We start from the raw sequence: 17,057 nt of genomic DNA on the forward strand, positions 1-17,057 counted from the left end.
GGGGATTTAAGTAGGCTACTGGGGTGCTGGAAATTGTCCAACGGCCAGGCTTGAGGAGAATACGACCTATAGCCTTACGGAGAGATAACAAGGGTCCGAGGGCGGAAGAGGGGCTGCTTTGGTCCACTCTCCATGACTCTGCATTTCTTGTCTGAGGCGGGTATCCGCCAGGGAGGCCTTGCAGGGCCTCTGACTGCTACAGCAGTTTGCGTTATCAGAGATGCCATGCCAGACTCAGGGAGAGCCGTTCCCAGCCCGAGAGCAGGAAGAGCAGCTCAGGCAGCAGGTGGAAGAGCCACAGGAGAATGGCCAGGTAAGCCTGACTCGCCAGGTGTCAGAGAGAAGGGCAGGAAGAGGGGCATGAAACAGAGCTCTTGGGACTGAGGAGGCCAGGAGTCCCAGAGGCACTGAAAGCACAGAGCCTTGGAATCTGCAGAGATCAGCACGGGGACAGGAGGGTTTCATTGGAAGCAGATGTGGGTAGGGAAGCAGAAAGAAGTGGCTGAATAAATGTGATTTGGAGGCTGCAAGAGGAAAAAGCTGAGCCTGATGGCAGCTCCCAGTCACTTGCTCTGCATCTGTGTGTACAGAAGCTCAAGGCAGAGCCACAAGCAGAGCTGCCCGAAGCTCGGAGTGCCATCGTGGAAGTGAAGAAGAGGAACCAGGATGACATGAGAAGAATCCAAGAGGAGATGAATCTCCACCAGCAGAGGGGCGATCAACAAAACCAGGTGAGTGAAAGAGTGGCAGCCACTCCATGCTTGAAAGATCCTCTCTCTTGTTCTTTCCAGAACACTGTTGAAGAGCTGTGGGCAGAGCTCCAGGAAACTGAGGCTATGATCAAGGCAAGGCAGAAGAGCACAGATGAAAAAATGAAAATCATCAGAGAGAAAATTAATCTCCTCCTTCAGGAGCAAAAGGCTCTTGAAAAGCAAGTGAGTGAAATAGCAATAGCCACTGCAGTCACCAGACTGGTGGTTTCTGCCCTCCTTGCCTTTTCTCTACAGAGCAGCAGGTGGGTGGAGTGATGCCTCTGAGCACCATCCCACTGAGGCCTCTATCACAGCTGCTCTGAAGGACACTTCCTGGCCTGCTGAATCTCAACTGATGCTCTGGAGAGTGGGATTACTCCTTTGGCTACGTGGCCAGCAGTTACCTGAATAAACTGCTGGCTTCTTCCAGCTCTCCTTGTTTCTTGCGGTGTTTTTGCAGGTGAACATGGTCACTCAGATAGATTTGGAAGACAAGCTACAGGCTGTCTGTATCCCTTGTGAATCTGCTCCTGTCCTGTTCCTTCCCTTTCCTCACCGTCGATGACTTCTGGCTGAAGGGGACAAGCTGTAGTCTCTAACTGCTTTGTTCTCTTTGACTCGAGGTGGAAGTGTCACCATCCTACCGGGCAGCCTGCGAAGACTTCCAGGAAATGACGGGCGACCAAGAGCCCCGAGGCTGGCGTGAGGCACAGGAACCGTACCAACCAGAGATGCTGCAGAATAAGCACATCCTGAGGATGGTGCAGGAAAAGAGAATTCCACGGAAGGAGGTAGAATTAGAATGAGGAGCTGCAACGTGTCTGCAGGCCTAGAAGGGGGGAAGGAGTCCTTGGGAGGAAGTGGAGCAGTCATTGCTGCAGTCATCCTTCAGAGCATGAAACTGGCTATGAACTTGAGTAAAACAACCAGCCTTTGGTTTTGACCATGTGGTTTCACAAGTGGACATCCAAACCAGTCCAGTTGAAGAGCTCTGCGTGTGGCTGACAGCAGCTTCCTAAGGGCTTGCATTTGAAATGGGATCTCGGGGCAATCTCTGCCAGCCACCTTCCTGACACAAACTCACTTCCTGTCTCAGATCTACACAGGCTCTGTCACTGAACCTGCTGCAGCAGCAGCAGCGCCGTCCCAAGGAGCCTTTGCTCCCCAGCCAGAGAAGTGGAGCCGGGGCACTTGGTTCACCTCCCGCGCTGACCCAGCTGCTGCTCAGCACCAGGAGATCAACAATGCCTCCCTGGAGCTACTGAGTACGTCTGGTGTCTTTCTTACCTGAGCGACAGTGTAATGTGTGCACGTGTCCTCCTCAGTTTGGTGTCACAGGGACATTAGAACTCCCCACAGGAAGTGCTGGCAGTGCTCTGAGGCAGCGAGAGAGTGCTCTGGGTGTTCCTGCTGCCTCTGAGGGCAGCTTGGACTGGCTGGAGTTTGCCTGGGCTTCCCTCTGTGCCGAAGACAGAAGCAGGGATTGCTCCTGGATCAGCAGAAGGCTGTGACTGCTTGAGTCCTAGCCATTGGCACAACCCCTGCCCAGATCAGTGTCTAGGAGAACACATCAAGCCCTTTGTGATTCTGCAGCACAAGGCATTTATTCTGCTTCTTGCCCGTAACAGCTGCCAGTGCTGTGCTCTCAGATAAGCCCTGGTCGGGTTGAGAACAGAGCCTAGTTGATGCTGTGTCTGCCATCACCTGTTGGGACAAAAAGGCTCGCTCTGGCTTCTTCCCGTCAGTGCCTGTCAGTGCTCATGCTTGGGCTTTGCCAGCCTTGTTGTGGTAGCTGCCCTGGCCCTGAGGGCTGGTGGGACTGCAGAAGCTGGAGCTTTCCTTATCCAGGAGAGTCCCGATGCTGCCCAGCCGCTGCAGCGCAGAGCTGCCTGAGCCAGCAGCCCCTTGTCTGGGCCGGCTTCTGCGTCGCATGGCCTGGACTCACAAGAGGGTCAGCATCTCCTCTGGGCAGCTGTGTGTGTCACGCTGACACCTGAGGAGCACTGCTGTCCTCTCTGCCCTTGCTTGCCATGCCGAGTTGGGAAGATGGGGACGTGTGTGGTGCCAAGAGGGCAAGTCCAATGGGAGTGACTGATCCACGCTGTCAGGGTGAAGAGAAGCAGTGTGGTTCTCCATGAGGGGCACAGGCAAGGGCATCTTTGAACTCACCCTGCTCATAAAGAGTGAGGGTACTGGTCCTGAAAGCCCCATTGGGATTAGTTATAGCATGAGCTGCTCTGGTTTACAAACACAGAGGCATTCTTCTGGCAACCTGCTGCAAGGTGGAGAAGATGGGAACACTTGGCAATATTCCTCCTGTTCTGAACTTTTGGCATCTGTTCAGAGGAATTGATTCTAGATATCAAGGTGCATTTAATCTTAGCGAGTAGGAAACCTTTTGTTGAATCTCACAGTGTTTATTCCCAAGAAAACAAATGCTCTCTTATTTCCAGCTCTCCTTAATGTTTTTAGATGACAAACTTACTTGCCTTGGTAGCTGTTCTCTTCCGGTCTCTGTCTTCTCTGAATATATCTCCCTGTACTTCCCTGTGTATCTGCTGTCAAGATCTCTCTTCAAAGGACTCTGGAAAATCAATCTCTCTGCCAGCCACTTGCGCTGCAGAGCTGCCTGTCTTCTTGTCGTTGTTCCTGCTCCTGTTGTTGTTGTTGTTGTTGTTGTTGTTGTTGTTGTCGTCACCCAGCTGACCACAAAGGGCTCAGAGCTCCAGACAGGGGGGCTGCCTTTTGTATCTCCTGGAAACTGGGATCTCTGCATTAAAGTGAGCGTCTTGCATTTTGTTTCCCTCAGGGAGAATGGTGGAGATGGAAAATCCCATTATAAAATACACTGAACTGGAAAATATTGGCAGTGGGTGAGTCCAACCAGTGTTAATTTTACAAAACTAGGCGCCAGCTGTTTTGCTGGTGGAATATCCATCAAGTGTGAAGTCAGACAAGCTGCAAACATATTCAGATGCTGGGGTTAGATTGTCAGTGCTGATCAGAATTTTTAAATGTGGTCAGAAGGAATTGCCAAAGACATGTCCATGCTTCCAGTGTCCTGCAGGTCTTAGGCATTTACAGCAGAGATCTCTGTGGGCTGGCTTTCACTGCAAGATCTAAATGGCTTCTCCTTTCTTTGCTACTATTTTGTTCCTAGGACTTTTGGAGATGTGTGTAGAGCACTCGACACTGCCACAGGAGGAGAGGTAAATGTCAACAGCTGCCACAAACTCTGCTGCACGCGAGGGCTTTCCCCTGTGTTTTGATAAGCTGGGGCTGGAGCTTTGCGTAGAGCTGTGCAGCAAAGGCACAAGAAACACAGACTGGTGCCAGTGTGCAAATTGCAGCTGGGACAGTCTTTGTCCTTCTCAGCTGCCAGAAAGAAGGTACAGAGGGCAGCAGTTCCTTTCAGAGCAGGATGTGCTCATTCGCTCTCCATTGCTAAAACAAAGGTGGTGCCTTTGAGCATCTCACTGCTCTTTGGGGCTACAGCTTCAGAATTCTCATTTCTGGTTGCCAGCAAATGCATCTGAAAGTCTGCCCATAGCCCAAGATGCATCCACAGAGTATTAAGGCATGGATTACTTCTTGTGAATCCCATACAAAAAAAAGCAGAGAGTATGGTTAGAGTTTTGTGGGTAGTAGCTGAGACACCACTGTTACCAAGTGGACAAGGCAAAACCTCAGTGGCCACGTGTCCTGTAACTGGCCTCCAAGGAAGCAGAGAAATGGGCTGTTGCAATGTCACTTCCTAATTACTGCAATGCCTAATCACAAGGCAGTTGGGCCCAGTTTGGCTGTGTCATTCCAAAATCACTCACTCCATGGGAGAAGTTGTTTTCATGCCACCAGCTTTTAATGTTACTGATTTTCAACATCATTTTAGGTGGCCATAAAGAAAATGAATCTTCAAGGACTGATCAGGAAGGAAGGAACTTTTAATGAACTCATGGTCATGAAAATGAATAAGCACCCAAGCATTGTGAATTATTTAAAGAGGTGAGTGGTTGTTGTTTTATCCCAGCGATGTTTGTTTACGTACTGCAAGCATGCAAAGTTAAAAACCCACTTTGGTCACTTTTAGAAAATAGAGCTGGTAATTACTGGTTAATTATTATTTCGCTACTTATCTCCAGTGGATGGGAAGAGAGTGCATTTGGTCTGCCTTAAACTACCCTGGCAAATGCCGTTTGAAAATTTTTCAAAAACTTGGATCAGCCCTATCTTACTTATTAATTCAATACCCTGTAAGTTCACTACCTCCACATTGTTTTGAGGCTTGGTTTTTTCAAATTTTTCTCAGCACCTTTTAAGTTCTGATAAACCATCCTAGAGAGGATTTCCCTTGGATTGCTGTCCCTTTTCCATTGCTGGGCATGCCAGGAAGATGAGGTGTTTATTTCCAGAAATAGCATGTGGGACAGGTTTTTTATCTGGGCTGTTACTAAACCGCACTTTTCGCTTGCTGGCCATCTGAGAGGTCTCCTTTTTCACAGCTATAGCTTTCTCCTTGAGACCGCACAGATTGCAAACAATGCACAGCTGAGAGGGAATGTCTATTCTTTTATTCTGTCCTTGTCACAAAGGGACTCGGAAATAACCCTTTTGTTTTCCAACAGCAACGTTGTTGTTTTCAAACATGCATGTTCATCTCCACCCCTTGGTGCCTTCTTTCAGCTACCTTGTGGGTGAGCAGCTCTGGCTGGTCATGGAGTACATGGACGGAGGCACTCTGAGCGACGTCATCAGCAAGACTCACATGTTTGAGAGAGAGATGGCAGCCATCAGTCGGGAGGTCAGCAATCCCACCTGTGCTGCCGAGGGCTTGGGCAGGATTGTCTGGGAAACAGGGCTCAGAACAGGAGTGATTTTGTGTTCCAAGCTTTGTTGCCGTGTTGCTGGTATGCTAGGGACAAGCAAAAGCATCTCAAGGGCACTGCCTGCCAGTGCCCCTGCACTCACTGTACTCTGCTCCTGGACTCTTACCTTCTGCTGTTGTATTCTCACTCTCTCTTGTGTATTTGTATTTGCTGCTCTCCACCTTGCCGCTCTAAACCTTTGCCTGGAGCCTGTCTGCGCTGCATTCCTTGCCTGTAAAAGCAAAGGTGCTGCTGGCAGGATTTGAAACTAATGGCAAAGCAAAAGAGACTCATCTCAAACAGTCCTTAGCTGAAAAGGACAGTAGTGCAGCCAAGATGCTCTTTGCTACAGGAAGGTAACTGATGTGATACTTCCAAGCCTGTGCTGAGGCCAGCAGCAAAACCGTTGTCATGCAGCCTCCCACCCCAAAGCGATCCACTTCACACCAAAGGGAGGGACTTTTTCTTTCTTGGCAAAACCCTCCTTTGTCCTCGGCATGCAGAAAGCACATCCACTGCAGCAGCAGTCATCCTGGCTGGTTTGCAGGGGGCAGTCTACAACAGCAGGTGCTGTTGCTCTTTCCAAAGCTGACATGCCTTTCCTTAGAAAGGTCCCGCTCTGCAAGTGTTGCAGCAGCAAGCTCTTCCTCTCAATGGCACTGTGTTCTGCCATTACTCGCCATTCCCCTGCAGAGGGAATCTTTAGAGCTGTTTCCTTACTTGCGTGTTGAAATCACATCACTAATTTTTCCCTCCTGTTTCTCTTTTCTCTCTCAGTGCCTGCAGGGACTGGATTTTCTTCACTCAAACCACGTGATCCACCGAGACGTGAGGAGCAGCAACATCCTTCTCAGAACCGACGGCTCTGTCAAGCTGGGTCAGTATCTTCTTGGTCAGGTGCAGCATTCCAGGGATGTGGGGTGTGGGGCTGCTTTGAGCGACTGCCAGCTCCCCAGAAATGGTGCTGGTGGCAGTGCAGGGCCCCCCGCCGTGAGCTGATGACACAGTTGCAACGTGCACAGAGGTATAAATAAGGGACCAGGAGAAGTCAAGAGTGGCGTTGCTCAGTGTGTGTCCCTTCCAGAGGGAGGGAGCTACAATGTAAAGCTTCAGGGGAATAAAGGCCACTGCTGTGAGCAGCGCTAAAAAACCCGGGATATTTTGGAAGTGGCCAATTTCATACTTCCTTGGCTAAAGCCCCAAGGAAACTGAGCATGGACAGTTCTCCAGGAGATTCAACAGCACATTCTTAGACTGAGAGTGGGGAACTCTTTTGCTTGATTTCCTAACTTGAGCTGGCTTTCATGGTATGTTTTTTTCTCCACAGCTGACTTTGGCCTCTTTGCTCAGCACACCCCTGAGCAGAGTAGATGGAGCTCAGTGGCCGGCACTTCTGGGTGGATGGCGCCTGAAGTGGTGACAGGTCAAGCATATGGCCCCAAGGTGGACATATGGTCTTTTGGAATCGTGGGCATCGAAATGGTGGAACAAGAAGTTCCTTACTGGAGTGAAACTCCTGTTTTGGTAAGGTGCAAATACTCACTGATCCCGCTGTCTTTCTCACCTGTCCCATGTTCTGTGTGCCACTGGACAAAATCCCATTGCCATCTGCTGGCACCACTTCCACCAAGGTCCCCTTCTAAAAATGTCCCTGTAGCACATCAGCATCTGCTGTTGATTTGGTTGCATCAGAAGGGAAGGGGCAGTTCACAAACCTAACCAGTTCAGAAACCTGCCATTTTGGCCTCCAGTCGTGCCTGGCATTTCTCATTTGCTTTTTGAACCCTGCTGGAGCTCTGTCTCTGAAGGACAAGAATTTTTCAGTGGAGAGGTTAGACATTTGATAAATAGCCTGAGAAATGGAGGTTAGACCTTCCCATTTTCAATTTTATAGAAAAAGGAAAAGGAAAAGCAAAAGGAAAAGAGAACAACCACCAAAGCAACGCCCAAGTAGTTTTGTGTAGGAGCGACGGTGGGTAGGATGGTCAGGGTGGATGGAGACGAGAGATCTTTGAAGCCAGGTCTTGGAACTTTTGGTTTACTGCAAAGGGCGTGGGTGCAGGGGCCCTGTTTGGAGCTGCCAGCCTCAGCTCGGAGCAGGCCCGAATAGGGAGTCTGAAAGAGAGACCCGAAAAAGCGAGGAAGTTCCCCTTACAATACAATAAATCTTCTTCTGTGCTGAATGTTCTAATTTTCACTAACCAATCTAGTACAAGATACAAATCCTATAGCATTCACCTACCGCCTATAAGAATCACTACATTACCATACTGTGTTACATTTTAAACCCTAAAAACTACTCTTTGGACCCCTTCTGCCAAGCTAGTAGGGTCTGCTCTGACCCTTGGACCTGTCTGCAAGCAGAGGGTATTGTTTAATCAAAACCTTCAGCCAGCCATACCATTGTTTTCCAGTTGTTCAGTAACTAAGGCTAGTAACTATCTCAAAGCTTGCTTTCATGTCAATCTCGCTTATAGTTTCCATATTCTAAAAATCTTTTGCCAGGCAATCATATTTAGAAGGTTTTCCTGTTTCATCTTCCCCAACAGTTTTGCTTTCTTTTTCTTTTATTAACCACAGCACATCAATTGTCCTCCATACTCTAGCATCTTTTCCAAATCCTGTGGGTCTTCAAAACTTTCAGGCTTTCAAATCATCTGTACACTGCTCAGTCACGCGTGTGGGTGGCCTGGGTAAGTTTAGGATGTGTTTTTCTCCGACTGCAGGAAAGAAAGCTGACATCATTATTTATACTCAAAGGGAGTGTGTTTGCTGTTTTAGGCTTGGAAATTTTCCTCTGGGTTGAAGAGGATAATAACAAAGTCTTTGCGGTCACCATCTATTTCAGTGCCACCAGCACAGAGCTGTTAGTATTGTGATGGGCATTTTTATGGAGACCAGGCTGCAGCCTGGTGTCTTGGAGAGCCTGCCAAAACCTCCCATTGCTTACCCGACACTTTTTGCGATGGGGACACCATTAATGCATTGACTTGAGTATCCAAATGAGCAGAGGGTGACCATAGGGATGGCACTTCTTCTGATTTGACCTTGAAAAGATTTCCTTTTGCCCCATAAAGAAGCTGAAACTTGCTGCTGAGAGACAGAGCTGCGGGTGGCTCCTGTGTGCCCAAGCAGGCATTTTCATCCCAATACATTTGTGCAGGCATCTTCAAGTGTCTGTGTTGAATAAGAGATTCCAAATGTTTGTTTCTTTACCTGAGGAATACCTGGCGGATTTCCTTTCTTGCCTTCCACGTACCACTGCTTTCTAGAAGAGGACAAAAGAAGCTCAATGCGTTTTGGTTTATGACCACTGTGCTTAAGGGACCAACAAGCACTGCAGAGATGCCTTTCATGTACTAATCCTTGGAAATAGTAGAGTTAGTTAGTGTAGCAGAGTCTCTCTTCTGAAAAACCTGTCAAGCTGGTGCAAATCCTCAGAGAAGGAAACATGCTTTGCTGATGTAGCTCCCACCAACTGGGTCAGTCAATGAAATCAGCTGCCAAGGCAAGATCTGAATGCTGAAGGCTGGAAAAGCTGTGGCTGCATCGGGGTTTGGGATTTTGGTTGGTAAAGGAAAGTCATCTCTGGGTCTCTGCCAGGGCAGAAACTGCCCTGCAGAGTGGAGCTTAAACAACGGGATCTGGGAGAGCAGTTACAGATGGGAAAGAAGCAACTGGAGCCTCGTGTTTCCTTTTCCCCAGCCTCAACTCCTGATAGCCACAAGAGGGACACCAAAGCTGCTGCAGCAGCCCAACCTATTTTCACCTTGCCTGCGCGACTTCCTGAGCTGCTGCCTGCAGACAGACCAGGCACGGCGCTGGTCTGCCAAGGAGCTCCTGCAGGTAAAATGTAAAGGGGCTGCAGGTGAAACAGTGTCCGAGGGATGGACTCCTCCTCCAATGAGGTCCGAGGCATCAGATGAGCCCCCGTTCCTCCTCACCTCCACTCTTGGTGCTGTTCAAATGAAAACGGTGAAGAATCCTAGTCTGGGCTGGGCTTGCAGGGCCCTGTGAAGGTCATCTGGTCCAAGTGTCCTGCAATGAGCAGGGACATCTTTAAAGAGATCAGGTTGCTCAGAGCCCTTTCCCACCTGACCTGGAATACCTGCAGGGATGGGGCACCTACAAGCTCTTGGGACAAGCTGTGCCAGGGTTGCACCATGCTGCGAGTAACCAAGTTCTTCCTCAGACCTAGTCTGACTTGATCCCCATTTTGTTTAAAAATATTTGCCCATATTCTATTGTAACTGGCCCTAAAAAAAAAAAGAGGTCCTCCACTTTCTTCAAAGCCACTCTGAAGTCTCAGAAAGTGGCAATAAAGTCTCCCTGGGGCCTATTCTTCACAAAGCTGAGTAACTCCACCTCTCTCCGCATTTCTCCGCATTTCTCTAGAGGACAGGTGTTCTGTATTCTGGCTTTTTCTGTCGCCCTGTTCGTAATTTGGTGGGGTGTTCTGTTTTATCTAATGGCAAAAGAATTGAAGTAGAGCAATTAATTAAGAGTAGTAGCTCTTTCTGCATCTCTCTAGGAGCCAGAGGAATCCTGTGAAATACTGAGCTTGGAAACTCATGGTTCATTGGTTTTTGTTGATTTTTTTTTTTTTTCCTTTGGGCAGCATCCATTTGTAACATTTGCTGAGCCTGCGTCCAGCCTGGTGCCACTGATTGTTTCAGTGAAGAAGAGGAAGGAGAAGGAAGGAGAAGGAAGAGAAGGAAGAATGTGATAATCACATCAGGACCATTACCATTTACTTCGACTAGGATTGTAGATCGGGGTTAGGGTTAGTGTTAGGGTAGGATTGTCTAATAGGACAGGGAACAGTAGCATTGGAAATGAATAAAGTTTCTGAAACCACAACTCACCTTGAAGATTCCCTTCTTTCTCACTCCGTGAATAACCTCAAGGTTTCCTTCTGAATTGCCTGTTGTTTCTTAAAGGTGGAAAGGGACACTTAGGGAGTCTTTGGCACGGTGTGAAAGTGGGGAAGGCTCTCCTTCATTCATCCTCTTCAGACCACGCTGCCTTTGGAATACGGCCCACTGGTCTGTTTTTGCCCTGCTGTGGTACTTCTGTTTGAGGCAGAAAGGGCAATGGCATTTGCAGGAAAAACCAAAGGGGGAGTGGGGCAGTCCAAACACCCTGTGCTGATGCAGGCCTTCAGCTGTGACCCGAGAGCATTTGGGCGCCTGCCACTTGGACTTGTGTCCCTAAGTGCAATGTCTTTGGCTGGAGGAGAGCCCTGCTCAGCTGAGAAAGCAGAAAGATCAGAGAGGGTGCTCTGAAAGGTCTCCTCCGGTGCAGAGCTGTCAGCGACTGTGAGGTGAGAGCGGGCCCGGCCTTGCCCGGGCTGGAGCCGCAGCAGAGCCCCGGCAGAGCCCGGAGCAGCCTGAGCCTCGGCACAGGCAGGCTGCCAGGGGACCCTTGTAGCTGCAGGAGGCGGCAGCCCGGCCCTGCAGGCCTCTTCCTGGCACCGGGCACATCCTCCGCTCTCAGAGCCCAAGCGGCAGCTGGCTGCTCCCGAGGGGAAGCGGAGCCCTGCTGGGCACAGCCCGGACCGGAGGCATTGGCCGTCTGGAGTCTGCCGCGGGGCAGAGAAAGGCGAGGGGCAGCCGAGGGCCGGTGGCCTGGCTGAGCTTTCCTACTCTTCTGCCGGCTGCCCTGTGGCTCCTGGGAAAGGAAAGGTTACCAGTGTGTGCAGCACTCTGGGCACCGGGGGAGGGAGCCGGGCTGCTGGGCAGGCTGGAGCACAGGGCAGCGTCCTTCAGGCACGGCAGCTCTGCCAGGGGACCCGCGGCCAGCGGGAGGCAGTGACAGCTTGTCAGGTCCCGTCTGCAGGAGCCAGCGCCTCACACAGCTCTGGGAGGAAGCGCCTGCGCTCCTGCAGTTCTGCACTGAGCCAGAGCAAAGGTGTGCAATGCAGAGCGTTTGGCAGAAATATTCAGGGCCAGCAGGCCAGCCGGCTTTGTGCTCTCTGGCGCACAGCAAGCGCTGTGCAACGCAGCTCTGAGCTGCTGGGAGAGAGGGAATCGGGGACGTGCCTGAGGGTTTTGCTTGAGTAGCAAACTGATTTAGAAGTGAGCAGAACAATTGCAGTAGGCAATCTGTATTTTCTTCAATAATTTTCTGAAAGAAAGTCACAATGTGTTGCAGACAGGTAGGGGCATTGTGAAAGAAAGGCCTTATAAAATCAGGCCTTGCTCTGCTAAAAATGACCAGCTGGCCTGTTATGTCTTCTACGTGCAGCTAGCTAACTTCCCATGTGAAAAATCATAAGAATGACTGCAGTTATTACAGTTTGCTTCTGGAATAAACAAGAAATCTGTCCGATGAGAGTCCACAAAGGAAAAATGTAAACACATGAGTAGAAGAGGGAGTCTTAGCACGTCCACACAAAACCACCTTCTAAGCAATGAATTGTTTGGCAAGAAAATGACCAGGCAATTGGAGTTGAACACGAGGCCTGTGAAAACGGTATAAAAAGGAGTTATGTGAATAAAGAGTTGGCTTTCCCTGCACGAAGAAACCTAGTCCTGGCTGCTTTATTGACACAGCAATGTGGCTTCCCTCAGCAAGAACACTCGCAGGGTGTATTGATGAAATGCTTGTGTTTGATTTCTAAAATAGGAAGGAGAGGCGTTAAGTGTAACAAATAGGGCTTAGTCTGGAGAATTCCTTTAGCTTTAACAGGTGTGGCTGAACCCTGTATTGCCCCATTGCAGTGCCTAATGGGTGCGAGTGGCTATTTTAGCCTTGAAAATAAAGAGAGTGGTCCTGCTAAGAAGGTATCTGGAATGCATTCAAAGGGAAGAAAGTGTTTTTAGGAGGCTCTTGACCAGCAAAGGAGAATTTGAGGAATGGAATATTTCCCAAGCGCCTGTGTCAGGAACCTGAGTCGTGTCCGAGGCCCTGCCATATTTGAGCCATGGTTGAGCAGGTTGACAAGACAATGAAGAAAAGTGTATTGTTTAATGGGTGGGAACATGACCCTTGAAAGAGAAACAAGGCATTGGTCAATCGGTGGGCAGTTAAGGTTTGAAAGGGGAACAATGCATAATGGAGCTGTTGTTGGCATGGAGTCGGTATGGTGAGCCATCGTGGCCTCATCTGACGTGCCGGCCATGTGTGAGCTGATGCTGTGACTGGGAAAATTCTGCTCCTGTGCAGGAGATATAAGGCCTGGTTCTGGGCTGGAGGGGTGAGAAGGACGAGATGCACACCGTTTTGATCCAGGGGATGTCCTGGAAGTGCACTGCCTACCTTCCCCTGCCACCAAGCACCACGCTCCATCTCCCTCTCCTGCTCAGTGGGTTTTTAGGAATCCAGGGCTTGGTATGTATTATTTGCTACTGGAACTAATGGAATAAATTTGCTTTGCAAGCCCAGTTGTGTCTTAGATTATTTTGTGCATGGGTCTCCTCCTGAACCTGTGGCACTGACCACCGGGGACCTACAGGATACTCCTACTCTGATGTCAGTAAATTCTGAGAAATGATTTAAATATGTCAAATAATTTGGAGTAATGTTTAGCCTGTAAGTTTCAGCTAAGTATTGAATATGTCCTAGTTCCATGGATACAAACTAGTAAGTGGGATTGCTGGGTGTGCAAGTGTTAGGGAAGTGATTCCCTATGCACCGAGTACTGAAATAAACGAGTGCCTCCTTTCTAACCCTGAGCTGGCAGCAGGGATCAGGCCCTGCTTGGTAACTTTCATTTTGGCAACTTCTGTGAACAGGTAAGAAAGGTCAAAATGAAACCTTTTCCAGCTATTTCCATCTGCTTTATCTTTTTAGGCTCCAGAACTCTGTGGCACAGGTGGCCTGGGTGTGTGCAGAGCAATGCAGCCCCCACACACCCTCTGGTTTCCCCACAAGTTGCCATGCCTTGTTCCCAGGTGTGCCCTGCTCTGGCAGGAGAAAGAGCCCGCAGCACCGTGGGCACCGTGCCCTGCCCAGCCGGGGCTCTCTGGCACAGAGCAGCAGCAGCAGCACCAACACCTTTCAACCCGCTCCTGCCTTGGCTTCTCCTGGGACACAGAAGCCTCTGGAAATCCGCACCGCCAGTCGCATTCCCAGCTTGGAGCAGCTCCTGCGGGCAGGCAGATGCTGCCAGTTTGACTGTTCCCAAAGGGGAATAAAGGCAGAGATGTACGTACTCAGGAGCCCTGGGCATATCCAATAAACGTGCAAATATGTGGGAGATTTGTTTGGAATTATTTCAGCTGTTATGCCAACAGTGCGTTCTCTCCTGGTTCTGTGTGTTATAGATGATTAATGTAATAGTTGGCTCTCACAATTGAGAGATAGATATTATGTGGATGTTAAAATGTATAGTGATGTTATTGTAATATATCCTGCCATAGTTCTATTTCCCCTCCCCCTTGTAATAGCCTTGGTAGTCAGGGCTTTTGGGGCGGGCCGGCTTGTGACCAGCAGGCGCGGTGTAACAACACCTGACCTCCAGTCAAGATGTAAGAAAGGAATCTCCACCAGTGGACGGCAGAGAAAGGGTTGACTGACAAAACTCTGGAGGGGCTAAAGGGTATACAAGGCAGAGATCCGTTTTGTAGATGAGCTGCTCGTAATGGTCATAGAGACTCCCAGTGCTGCAATTTTTCCTTGTTCAGTGCTTTGTTAAGGTTTAATAAACCTTTGACGTTTTAAAAGTGAGGGTCATTTCTCAGATGTGCAGTGCTTTGGGCTATTTTCTTGGTCTGGCTCCCTTTGCTTGGGTCCCAGCTGAGTGCTCAGTTGGGGTACAGGCTGTAGGTGCTTGGTGCGCTCTTGGAGTTACTCTTGGATCCCTTGAACAACAGGGTTTGGCCCACGAGTGGAATTTGTGCTGCTTTGTGACAGAGGAGAACTTCGCAGGCTATTGGGCGTTTGCTGTGCGAAGGTTGGTTATTGCTTTGCATAAATTCACAGGCCAATATCGAGTGTTTGCGTTGTGATGTCAGGGCATGGTTGCCATGTGGTCATGGTGACATCAGAAGGTTGACTTGGTGCACGGAAGGCCTCAGTGTCCTCAGAGCAGTCCTAGGGCTTGCTCAGTGCAGGAGCATCCTCCTGGTTGAGGCGTTTGTCTGTGGGCAGCTGCACACTGACAAGAGCCTTGTTTTTTCTAGTGTTGGAGCAAATCTGCACAGCAGTGCTACAATGATTGAGGAACTTGCTGCTGCTTTTTTCACTGTTTACGGCATTTCCTATTCCAGCTATTACCTGACTAACCTGGCACGTAAGTAGAGGTTTTCCCTGGGTGTAACAGAACCTGGCTTTTGTATGTCTTTCTGCTCTTTCTTAGTGACTGAGTTATTTTGAAACAGAAAGAGCATTAGGGTGCCGCTGGTTTGGTAAAGCTCCTGTCAAGACGTTCAGCTAACAAGGGGGTGTCTGTAGCCACAGGGGAAGCATTTGCAAAGGAACCCGCAGGGGTTCTGTTCTCTCCATGGGAGAGTCCGAGGCAGCAGAGTCTGTCATTTCCTCAGTTTGCTGGGACAAGCAAGACAGCTTTGAAAATGTAAACTGGAGAACCTTCTTGGAAGGCGTCCTAAAAACTCTGCAGGTGTTCCCATAATTCACGGAAAGCTTCTTTCATTCTAAATTTTGTCATGGAAGGATTTGACTGTCTAATTGGACCCTTGACTGAGTGCTAAAATAGTGATTCCCTTTGCCATGGAATGCAAACTCCAAAGCAGTGAGTGTCTGCTCCTGAGCCCTGGAGCTGCTGCTGTGCTGTGTCACAATAGAGCTGCCACAGCTCAGTGGAATTTTGGGGAAGCTTTTCTGGGCAAATGTGTCCAGCAAGATAATGAGCATTAGTGCATACAACTGATTAAAAAAAAAAAAACAAACAAAAAAAGGTGCTGGAAGGAGAGGATTTTAAAAAGATGTGTTATGTGTTTGGTAGAACAGGAGCATTGGGTGTTAAAGAACAATTTGCATTTTCTTGACCATGTTTGTATTCATTTACTGGCTAAACAGGCCAAAGTGTAGGCACAACCAAGAATACTGTCCTGATCTCTTGCTGGTTGTGTGAATGAAATGTGTCTCCTGGAGGGATGTTGTGAAACGGAAAATACTCTCTGTTTGCGTTGCTTGTTCTGTGGGATTCACCAGCCCAGGCAATTTTCTCACAGCATCTGGTTCATTTTCCCTTGCCCACTACAGGTCACCTGAAGCATGTCTTCAGCGGTGCTGATCCTAAGGTGAGTGAGAAAGGAACATTTCATGTTCTTGGTGTTGAAGTATTGTAGAGTAAGCTGTGAGCTTAGCCAGAACAAGTAGACTGTACAGGGCCAGCCATGCAGGCCGACAGAAAATCCATTTTCATGCCTTCAGCAACAAACACAAAGGCATATCTGGATATTTTCTAATTTCCATTGCAGAGCTTGAATACCAACAAACACAGTTTGCAGAGACAACATTGCTTACTGACACCAGACAGGGATGAATACTTTAAATGAGGAATTTCCTGTAGAGTTGAATTAGCCCATTTTAATCAAGTCACAGTGACCTAGATTTTTATTCCTATCAAACTTCATGCTACTACCTGACAAGATGTGGTTGTAGAACTAGAAGGACAATGTAAATTTGTGGATGCTGTATTTGAAGTCAAACGGGCAACTCTGTGGTGAGGGAGCCCAGTGGGCCAAAAGGACCCAGGGGTGCCGGTCAAGAGCAGCTGAAGGTGGGCCAGCGCGTGGCCAGGTAGCCAAGAAGGCCAAGGGCATCCTGGCCTGTGCCAGCAACAGTGGGGCAGCAGGAGCAGGGCAGTGACCGTCCCCCTGGGCTGGGCAGCGCTGCGGGCACAGCTGGGAGTGCTGTGTCCAGTTGTGGGGCCCTGTGAAGCAGAAAGGCCTTGAGGGGCTGGAGCGCGTGCACAGGAGGACACGGGAGCTGGGGAAGGGTGTGGAGCACAAGGCCAATGAGGAGGTGCTGAGGGAGCTTTAGCCTGGACAACGGGAGGCTCGTGAGGGACCTTCAGGACCACTTCTACAGATCCATACAGGACAGTGCTCACCACAAGGGCTGTTTCTCTTCCAAACATCCCCTCTCTGCATCCAAGTGATTCAGCCGCCTGAGGAGGTGACAATTGCTACTTGTGGTTTGATGGTTTGCTAGGAGGAGAAGCCCTGCTCATTTTCTCTCTTTCCAGCAAGCAAGGACAGTCCTGCACAACCTTTCCTGCCCTTTTTGTGCGCTGGGGGGGATTCTGATCCACTTTAATTTTCCATGTCTGCCGCAGCAATTGCAAAGGCCTTGCTGGCTATTTCCTACTTTTCCATTTCAGAGCTTTCAAGAGCTAAAAGCTCCGTTGTGCAGAGGCGCTGTTGCTTGTGGATAGCAGCCAGGGAGGACTATCAAATTCGTAGAGTTCATCCAATAGTGTTCTGTTGAATGAGCCTATTTTCATCGGGTCGGAGTGACTCAGAATCCCATTGCT

The 17,057-nt window shown here is 49.3% G+C and overlaps 2 protein-coding genes across 2 annotated transcripts in view; both read left to right on the forward strand.

Moving 5' to 3' along the window:
* The first annotated feature begins 201 nt into the window (after positions 1-201).
* LOC137467699 (serine/threonine-protein kinase PAK 3-like) lies at positions 202-10,340 on the forward strand. The gene is made up of 12 exons (XM_068179135.1): positions 202-313; positions 591-935; positions 1,376-1,543; positions 1,849-2,017; positions 3,562-3,625; positions 3,913-3,961; positions 4,642-4,754; positions 5,433-5,550; positions 6,392-6,491; positions 6,942-7,138; positions 9,320-9,460; positions 10,233-10,340. The coding sequence occupies exons 1-12, from the start codon at positions 221-223 to the stop codon at positions 10,338-10,340; spliced, it is 1,665 nt and encodes a 554-aa protein (XP_068035236.1). The 5' UTR covers positions 202-220.
* A 5,374-nt stretch (positions 10,341-15,714) lies between these two features.
* The window catches only part of LOC137467702 (uncharacterized), a 271,260-nt gene continuing 269,917 nt past the window's right edge, over positions 15,715-17,057 (forward strand). The window contains exon 1 of the mRNA XM_068179139.1: positions 15,715-15,819. The gene's annotated coding sequence lies outside the window, so the exon portion shown is untranslated. The remainder of the gene's footprint in view (positions 15,820-17,057) is intronic.

Source organism: Anomalospiza imberbis, unplaced genomic scaffold (genome assembly GCF_031753505.1).
Source record: "Anomalospiza imberbis isolate Cuckoo-Finch-1a 21T00152 unplaced genomic scaffold, ASM3175350v1 scaffold_76, whole genome shotgun sequence".
NCBI classification, from domain to species: domain Eukaryota; kingdom Metazoa; phylum Chordata; class Aves; order Passeriformes; family Viduidae; genus Anomalospiza; species Anomalospiza imberbis.

Excerpts from the sequence above, each read along its gene's own strand:
- LOC137467699 (XM_068179135.1), top strand. The coding sequence starts at position 221 with ATGCCATGCCAGACTCAGGGAGAGCCGTTCCCAGCCCGAGAGCAGGAA. Across the intron at positions 1,544-1,848 it reads AGAGAATTCCACGGAAGGAG|ATCTACACAGGCTCTGTCAC; the intron begins GTAGAATTAGAA and ends TTCCTGTCTCAG. Across the intron at positions 5,551-6,391 it reads TGGCAGCCATCAGTCGGGAG|TGCCTGCAGGGACTGGATTT; the intron begins GTCAGCAATCCC and ends TTTCTCTCTCAG.